This window comes from Alexandromys fortis, unplaced genomic scaffold (assembly GCF_014885135.2).
Source record: "Alexandromys fortis isolate MF-2015 unplaced genomic scaffold, M_Fortis_MF-2015_v1.1 scaffold_116, whole genome shotgun sequence".
NCBI classification, from domain to species: domain Eukaryota; kingdom Metazoa; phylum Chordata; class Mammalia; order Rodentia; family Cricetidae; genus Alexandromys; species Alexandromys fortis.
The window spans coordinates 2,300,016-2,310,117 of NW_026067998.1; the positions used below are offsets into that span (position 1 = coordinate 2,300,016).

General features: G+C 42.8%; 1 protein-coding gene across 1 annotated transcript; it reads left to right on the forward strand.

Moving 5' to 3' along the window:
* Window positions 1-688: 688 nt before the first annotated feature.
* On the forward strand, window positions 689-2,217 carry LOC126512636 (fumarate hydratase, mitochondrial-like). Its single transcript, XM_050160507.1, is given in 3 exon segments — window positions 689-890; window positions 893-1,532; window positions 1,534-2,217. Coding segments are annotated over 3 exon segments (1,506 nt in total). The 3' UTR covers window positions 2,198-2,217.
* Window positions 2,218-10,102: the final 7,885 nt, after the last annotated feature.

Here is a 10,102-nt window from a genome sequence, read left to right on the forward strand (position 1 = left end):
AGCTCAGGGTCATATTGTGTAGGAATTTATGGCTGGTACAGAGACAAATTTTATCCAAGGTAGTTTTAGCACTTAAAGTAGTTTTAGGAATGCTTCATAAGATGGCATAGCTATAGTTCAGTAGCCCACTACCCTGTGTGCTAACAACATTGCTCAAAAAATCCAGTAAAGCAAAATTCTGCATCTTCATTAAATCTGGTAAAATAGCATTTGAAGCCATACATTTACCAAAAGTCCAGTTATTAAAATGCTCACACTTCCCTTTGTCTCCCCAACACACCTCGTTTCCTGTGCCTGGGTGTTGAGCATCTCCACGTTCTACAGGGCTACTCCCATCCTTGCCTTTGAGGACCTTCTCCTTGTTCCTTGCAGGGGCCATAAGCAGAATTGGGTTTGAGCTTTGGAGCGCAGGGTTAGTAGGCACCCTTCCCTGGCTTCTCCATGGCTCCTCCTTCACCTTCACTTTGTCTCCTTCAGCCTTCCTTTGGTGCGTGCAGACATTGCATGCGGACTACAGCAGCAGATGAGCCTTGGCTCAGTCTGGGGTGTTTGCTAATTCTTGCATCTTCATACCGCTACAGAGCATCTCCGATGTGCCCGATCCTGTGCCAAGGGCTGGAGACATATTGGCGAGTGTTATAAATAGTCATAAGAACTGATCAGCTGGCTACCCACGTACCGGAGCACCATGTACTGCGCACTCCGACTCCTCGCATGCTCGCGTTGCCTCCTGCGGGCCCTGTCTGCTGGTGCTGCCATCTCTGGGGAAGCAGGCACCCTCCCGCGGTGTGACCCGAACGTCGCCCAAATGGCAAGCCAAAATTCCTTCCATATAGAATATGATACCTTCGGTGAACTGAAGGTCCCAACTGATAAGTATTATGGTGCCCAGATGTGAGATCTATGATGAACTTTAAGATTGGAGGTGCAACAGAACGGATGCCGATCCCAGTCATTAAAGCTTTGGGCATCCTGAAGCAAGCTGCTGCTGAAGTGAACCAGGATTACGGTCTTGATCCAAAGACTGCTAGAGCAATAATGAAGGCAGCAGATGAGGTAGCTGAAGGTAGACTGAATGACCATTTTCCTCTGGTGGTGTGGCAGACTGGATCGGGAACCCAAACAAATAAGAATGTAAATGAAGTCATTAGCAACAGAGCAATTGAAATGTTAGGAAATGAACTTGGCAGCAAGAAGCCTGTGCACTCCAACGATCACGTTAATAAGAGCCAGAGCTCAAATGACACCTTTCCCACAGCAATGCTCATTGCTGCTGAGGTGGAAATTCACGAGGTCCCGCTACCAGGACTGCAGAAGCTGCATGATGTGCTCAGTGCGAAATCCAAAGAGTTTGCGCAGGTCATCAAAATCGGGCGGACTCACACGCAGGACGCTGTCCCCCTCTCTTTTGGGCAGAAATTCAGTGGTTATGTTCAACAAGTCCAGTATGCAATAGCAAGAATAAAAGCCGCCATGCCAAGAATCTATGAACTCGCTGCTGGAGGCACTGCTGTCGGGATGGGTTTAAACACCAGAAAAGGTGGCTGCAAAAGTGGCTGCAATCACAGGCTTGCCTTTTGTCACGGCCCCAAATAAGTTCGAAGCTCTGGCTGCTCACGATGCTCTGGTGGAGCTCAGTGGAGCCATGAACACGACCGCCTGCAGCCTGATGAAGATAGCCAATGATATCAGCTTCCTGGGTTCCGGTCCTCGGTCAGGTCTAGGAGAGCTGATCTTGCCTGAAAATGAACCAGGGAGCAGCATCATGCCAGGAAAGGTGAACCCTACTCAGTGTGAAGCAATGACCATGGTTGCTGCCCAAGTCATGGGGAATCACGTGGCTGTTACTGTCGGAGGCAGCAATGGACATTTTGAGTTGAATGTTTTAAAACCAATGATGATTAAGAATGTATTGCACTCAGTCAGGCTGCTAGGGGATGCTTCAGCGTCCTTCACAGAAAACTGTGTGGTGGGGATCCAGGCCAACACCGAGAGGATTAAAGAGCTAATGAATGGGTCTTTAATGTTGGTGACAGCTCTTAATCCTCATATAGGGTATGACAAGGCAGCCAAGATTGCCAAGACCACACACAAGAAAGGATCCACCTTAAAGGAAACGGCCATTGAGCTTGGCTACCTCACAGCGGAACAGTTTCATGAGTGGGTGAAACCCAAGGACATGCTGGGCCCAAAGTGACTTAAATAAATTTATATTAAAATAAACTTGTATGAAATTTAAAAAATAAAAATAAAAGAACTGATCAGCTGCAAATGGACCAGTAATAAAGGAAAATGCTACAGCTATGTCAGGTTTTAGGATCTGGACTCTGAGCTACTGTGGAAGGGTTAAAGAGAGCCTCCCTGAAACATGTCTGGGATCCGAACTGTGTGTTAAAGTCACTGCACTGATCGGTGGTGTCTTTCCGTTGGAGACATTGTAAGTGTTTTTACCCAGACAGCTTATCCACGATAAAGGACAGGAGGAGGCAGAGGTAGGGAGTGTGGATCCCAGAGCAAAGTCACCGTGATTTAAGGCCTTTTTATATTTTCCAGCTACTGCACTCAGAAGGAGCGTGAACAAAAGGCAGAATTTAGGCCAAGGTTAGAATGTCTACTGTTTGTTTGTGAAAGCACACCACGACATAATGGCCACGGAGGATAATCAATGGCCGTGTTCTTAAGAGACAGGCTGTGCTGGGAAAGATAAAGATGATTTGTGCTGACTTCTGTGTCAGATGGTGGCTCTGTTATCAGAAATGCCTGGGGACAAAGATAGGAACAAGGAGACCTGCTCTGGAAATCCAGCGTGGGCTCGGCAGAGATATCTCTATTTATTTCAGAATAAGAGTGTTGATGGAGCCAGAGAAAATAATAAGGACAGAAAAAAAGACCAACTTCCAGACTACAAAAGGCAGGCTAGGGAAAAGGGCCATAGTAATTCACGTTCAGGGTGTATATGTGGTATTGACAGACCATAAGTAGGCCTAGGGGTAGAATGGCCTTTATGTTGGGTGCTATTGAAATACGCATGTTCTAGAACCTGGGACCTTTACCTCAGTTATTCATTACATACCTCATTATGGCTGGGGTCAAATGGGGGCACCACCCTTGGTTACTAATATCACTGTGAAAGGGTTTGCTCACGCCCTTGCTGCAGTCATTCAGTAAGGCCATAGGGGCATTTACACCTGCAATGCGGGTCAAGTGTGTAATTAGTACAAGCCTACGACTCCCACAGTGTAGGCGGGTTAGTGTCCTTGTCAGGATGCAGGCTCAGGCCAATTGTCAAGGAAACGACTTTCTCCAAAGATGATAGCTCCTCTCTCTCTGTTCCTTTGTACCCAGAAAAGTGTGGGGTACCTTGGAGGCAGAAGGGGAAGGCATGTGGATGGGGTTATGGGGTGAGCAGAGAAGGAATAAAGAAGTCAGATCTGAGTTCTACAGTGGCAATTCCCAATTTTGCCTCATGCTAGAATCATCACGTTTTTTATTTGCTATACAATTTGGAATATAAAAGGGGAGGGAAAGGCAGACACATGCATAGAAGAGAGAAAGACATATATATATATATATATATATATATATATATATATTCATACAGAGAGAGAGAATAGAGGTAAGAGAGGGACAAACAGACACATATATACAGAGAGAGACAGACAGAGAGCGAGAAAGTGGACGACACAGGAGAGAGACAGATATATGCAAATAGAGGGCGGGGGGGGGACAGACAGATACAGATACACACACATAGAAAGAGAGAGGACAGAGAGGCAAACAGACACAGAGAAACAGAGGGAATCTTCAGCATAGTTTTACGGACATACCTCAAGAAACAAAGGGCAATGGGTATCCTAGAGATCCTCTGTGTTTCCACTCACAGTCAAAGACAGCCATTGCCTGGACTGTTAACTCTGTGGATGAATCTTATTTTCCCAATTCATCTGAATGGAACAATCAGAGCCTATTCCCAAGTGGCTGGCTTCTTTCACCAAGCACTCACTTTGAGATTTGTCCATATGTTGTATGCACTGTCAGAACCCGAATTCACCCTCTTCACCGTGGTTTGATGTATGCAGACAAGCGTCCTCCATTCTAGGAGAGGTGGGGCAGACAACTGGTGTCTTTTCCATGCTTAATAGACTCAGCAGGACTATTGGGGATATGCTTGGAACATTGTTCAGTGTACATAGGAACAGACTTCTCCGGTCGTAATGTGCTTGTATGCGTACAACTTCATTAGTTATTGCCACCTCCAAAGTGGTTGGCACCCCTGTGTGCACTCATTGCCTAAGCAAGAGTTCCAGTTGCTCTAGAAGTGTCACTCTTGTGTGACATCATATGTCCTGGTCATTCCCACCATTTTGCAAACATGTGGTGCCATGGCTTGGCAAGGTGCATGGTCCTGGTGATGAATGACGTTGATGACCTCTTCTTATGTCAGGTAATCATCCAAATCATTGTTTAAACTTAATGTTTTTGGACTTTTGATTACTTACTAAATTTTCTGTCTTTTATTCTATTTCTTGATTTATAAGAAGTTCTTGACTCACTCTGGATATGAGTTCTTACTTAATATATGTATTAAAATACTTCCTTCTACTCTAGGGTTTACTTTCTCATTTAATGCTGTTTTAATTATCATATGATCTTAATTGTAAATATTGCCTTGTTGGTCAGATTATTTTTCCTTTCTGGTAAATCTTTGAGTGTCTGTTCGCATCCCTTTTACCTATGCTAAGCACATCCGTTTATGATCTTCTCAAATGCCTCATTGTTTTCTCCTCCATCGTAGACATAGAATGAGTTTGGCATGGCAAGTTGGGTATGAGTATGGGTACTGAGTATGTGAAATGGGTGCCAACTTCTTTTTCATTTGGGTAGCCAGTTGATCCGGCCTCAATTATCTTTGCCAACTGTACTACATGATTCCTCGACCAATTATGTGTGTGTCCATTGGTACCCTCTGTCCTGTTCTAGGGATGCAGGCTTATACAGATATCAGTTCCACTTACTTGGTTCATGTCACATAAGGTGAGCCCTTAAGATCTGTTCTATTTCAAGACTGTCTTGGTTTTCCTTGACTTTTACATTTCGTTATAATTTTAGCATCAGCCTGTCAGTAAATGCTAAAAATAGCGCACTGGGGTTTTGATGTGGATTGCATTGAACATGTAGCTCACTTTGCGAGAGGTCACAACTATACCACATTGAGTTTTCTTCCTCTTATATGATATATTTACTTGGGTTCTTTTTTAGAGCATTTTATAGTTTTCAGTGTTGAGTGGCCTTGTGCAGTTTTTATTATTGTTATTGCTGTTATGGTTATTGTCATTATTTTATTTAGTTAATGCATTTTCTTGGCATGGAAAATGGTATCTTAGTAGTGTTTTTTTTTTTAAATACAAATGTGTAGGCACATTTCATAGATACTGACATAAGTAGAGGCCCCAACTTCCATATTGTAAAATGTGATCACCTTTCTCCAGATCTCATTCCTCACCTGAATTCAGCAAATCAGCGTTTGATTATGGGAAGACACTTAATTTGAATATCTATTTCATTAGTTCAAGAACACCCTGTGCTTCGAGCCTGGCAGAAGCAAAGTAATGTGACCTAGATTACCTCATATTTATTTATTTTGATGTTTTTGAGGCAGATTGTTTGCTGTGTAGCCAATGATACCCTGGAAGTGGTGCTCCCCCATATCAAGCACCCAAAGTGCTGGGATTACAAGTGCGTACCACCTCATCTAGGACTTCATGTTTTCATGGGAGGTGGCTAGCCTGGTGTATTCCTTTCGCTGCAATTAGATGCCACAGAGAGGGTCATTTACAAGATGGAGATTAATTCAGTGCACAGGATTGGAGGTTGAAGACTCCATGGCCAGGTGCTGGCATCTACCCTGCTGCTGGTCGAGGCCTCCTGACTGTATCATAACACAGTGGAGGGCATCGCATGGTACCATAGGACAGCTTGCTGGGCCTAGTCTGTCTTCCATTTCTTATAAAGTTACTAGTGTCACCAAAGAACCCACTCTCTTGCCTTCATGTAGTCTCAATCTTCTCCCAGAGGCCTAACCTCTAGGCACCATTACCATGAGAATTGGTTGATTCAGTTCCTAACATGTGAACTTGTGGAGAACACTCAAGACACAGCGATGGCAGAAGCTGTTTACAAACTCCAATACAATCCTCTGAAGGTGGCTTGTGCACGCCAGCCTAGACCTGATAACTAAAGACCTAAAAGCAGAAGCCACCATGGCTCGCTGAAACATGAGACCTGCACCGTTTCACTTAGAACCTGCTTGTGATTATGTTCAAAACAATTTTGGCAAGCATTTTTATATGAATTTACATAAATATTTGCATATATATGTATGAGTCTAGAAGAACTGAGGAGAAGGTAAGGCCACCAGGGACGAACCATAGGGCACCAGAGACTAAGGATCAACAACAACATGCAAGAGCAGGGGGAAGAACAATCAGAGGGTACTTGGCATAAGAGACAGAATACACCAGCTTTTTGCCCGCATTCATTCTGTGTACCATTCGAACATCCAGATGTGGACAGTGAATGACCTGGAACTGAAGTTACCAGTGGTTATGAACCACCACTTGGGTGCTTGGAATGAAACCAGGTCCTCGGCATGAGCAGCAAGTATTCTCAACTGGTGAGCTATCTCTCCCGGCCCAATAAATCAAACTTTTTATTTATTTAAAAAAATGTTATGTGATGCTTCTGGAGATGGTAGGACAATGGGCAACACAGTTTAAAGAATTTTCACAGAAGAATAAGATAAAATGCTGCCTTTTTTTGTGTCTGGCAGTTTACACGAATTACGGCACTACTCATCTGCCAGAAAGGTAAGGTGAGTGATGTTTTTGTTTGCATGCCCATCTCCCAAGCAAAGAGGCAAGCCCCTCCATGTCTGTCTTTGTTTCCCTTTGTGAGTAAACGGTATGAAATATCATCCTGCCTGGCTCTGACTGAGTGGCAATGGGGGGGGGGGGGGCTGAAGCCAGTCCTTGAAGAGTAAGTGCCCTGGGTTTAACCCTTTTCTCTATAGCGTACTTTGTTGTTTGGGTGGTTGGGAACTAATGGTTACGATCTCAACTGAGTCATCCATTTGGTTTGCCTATGTTATCTTCAGGAGCAAATTTAGAAGCAGAACATTTCCTTGGGAGATTGAATTATTTTCTCTGGAGCTGCATTTCTCCAATTCCTGCTCCAATACCTTTGTATCAAGCCTTAAAATAGAATGGCGGATATTGCTTTATATCTGTGAAATTAGAGTCTATGGAATCATTATTCAGCATAAATGAAGGCAGAGCACGTGTCCTTGCATGAAGGCAGACTGACCCCAGATAAGTGTCGTCTAAGTTAGGGTTTGCTGTGATAAAACACCGTGACCAAAAGTTGGAGATGAAAGGGTTTATTTCAGTTTATAACTCAGGTCAGAACCTCAGGGCAGAAACCTGGAGGCAGGAACTGAAAGAGAAGCCATCTACAAATGCGACTTACTACTTTGCTGATCATGGCTTGCTCAGCCTGCTTCCTTGTACAACATAGGATCAGTTACCCAGGACTGGCATCATCACAATAGACTGAACCCTCCCATAAAAACATGCCCCACAAAGTTGCTCACAGGGCACTGTGACAGAGGAATTTTCTCAGTTAAGTTTCTCTCTTCTCAGATCTGCCTAGGTTTATGCCAACTTAACAAAAAATCAACCAGACAAGTGTTTAACATCTAGATAAAGCCTGAGTTTGGAATGACAAATATTGCTTTCTGCTCAACAACAGTAAATATGTAGAAGCCAAGACATTGAACACTGTTCTATTTGGGATGAACAACCATGTTGGTCAACACTCACTAAGTCTACCACTAGGGATATCTGGTCAACCAAATCATGGCACTGACATACTGGGGTCTACCAACTTAAAAATGTTCTTAAAATGTTATTATCACATGGACATTTACTTTTAACTGGAATTATTCTGAAAGAAAGAAACCTAATTTATTAGAATTGAGATACTATCTCTCATATTTCCTTTTATATAGTTTGAGCCAAAGGCCCACTTTTGAAATGTTTCCAGTATTGTAGCTATGATAACAGTTTTAAGAGCTTAGTCCCTCTCTGCAGGTTTAGTTCTACCACCTACAAGAAGTGTGTTTATGGGGTTACTAGCATTCTTTGGGCCGGGTGTATACCTCAGTTGGTAGAATTTTGAGTCTTGTATACATGAAACCCTGGGTTCAATCCTCAACACCCAATTAGCTGGGTATGGTGACTCATACGTGTTGTCTTAACATGTACTTGGTGGTAGGAAGAGAGGTAGCAGACTCAGAACTTCAAGGTCATCCTTGCTACATACCTACATTATGGCCAGGCTGGGATACAAATGACCCTATCTCAAAACAAGCAAGGAAACAGGCAAGCAAACAACATGTCCCCCCAAAGTCTTTGATAGTTCCCAGAAGGGTTGGGATGTTTTGTCTAAATAATACGGATTCCACTAATATCTTTCTTACAGTTCATTACAAAAGTTAGTGGGTTGTTATATAAAGCTCTCGGCCAAATGTCTTATTCTTAATAAGCTGTTGTATACAGAGGCATAGAGGCAAGAGAGACTGTGGGAAAGACATGCCCCAGGGGTAGAAGAAGTTATTTGGTTATTTAAAAAGTCTAGAATTTCTGGTATTTGCTAATAATTTTTAAAATCAGATTGATGTCTGTGGGGTTTGTTGCTGTGTTTGACATTTCAATAGGTGGTACACCACTACCACCCTACGTTTGCACAGTTTTTATATACAAATCTCTGTTCCCCCATTCACTGCCCCTGGGGACACTCATGTTAATGCTACTTTGAGGAAGCCATTTTCCCTCTGTCTCTTTAAAAATCCTTTGACATTTTCAACTGCAACTGGAGAACTCGTACTGTTGAGTGTGGTGTGTCCACCTCGGTACTCCTGACATTGGCTGGAAAATTGGCTGGAAAATTATTTGCTGTGGGAATCTGCACTGTAGACATTTGCAGTGTCCTTGCCTCTATCCACAAGATTCCATGTTTTGACGGGCTGTCAATTAAGTAAATGAAAAATATCCCTAGATATTTCCCAGTGATCCTTGGGGTGAAGATGAGCAGGAAAATAAAGCTCATTGCTTAACTCTCCCCTCATTCCTCAGTAAGAAAGTAGAAGATTTAGGATTTTATATGTTTGCTTTCTAGACCTTCTTTGCTTATTTTTAATTGTATGTATGTGTGTATTGGATCCTCTAGAGCTGGGGTTACTGATAGTTGTGAGCCACCCAACATGGGATGTGAACTCGGGTCCTCTGTGAGAGCATTGTGTACTCTGAACTACCGAGCCATCTCTCTAATCCCTATTAATTATTTTTGCTTTTGTTTTTGAGTCCCTATTAATTGTTTATGTTTGTTTTTGTTTTTGAGACAAGGTCTTACTGAGTCCAGCTGGCCTGGAATTTGCTATGTAGCTGAGGATGTTTTTGAACTTTTGATCTTTCTGTTTCTACACCCCAAGTGCTGGGATTACAGGCATGAACTGCCATACTTGATTCATGCAGTATTGGAGATATAACCCAGTACATTTTGCAAGCTGGTCAAGCATTCCACACCAACGAGCTGCCTCCTCAGATCTTGAATAAGAATTTCAATCTAGACCATTTTAACCAGTAGTGTAGATATCACATAGTAACTTACTATAAATGCAAATTATTTGACCCTACTGCAAACATTAAATTATAAAGTCTGATAATAAGAGCAATTCTGAGTGATTCTAAAATATTAACATTGTCCAGTGTTCTTCAGTGTTTCTCAACCTTGGACTTGACATTAAAATTGCTCAGGAGAGAAAAACATTGGTACCCAAGCCTCATACCACATCAGTGAGTATGTGATTGTTGCATTGGGTCCAGAGAATTTTGCTTTCTTTTGTCTAAATTCCCCCTAGTAATTTTAATGTCAGCTAGAGTTCAAAGACACTGGCAGAGTGGGGCATGTGTTAGATGTTCAGAGACCAGGACTTCCAGTCCTTATCTGATCTTAAACAATTTCTGTGACTTCTCAGGACAGCATT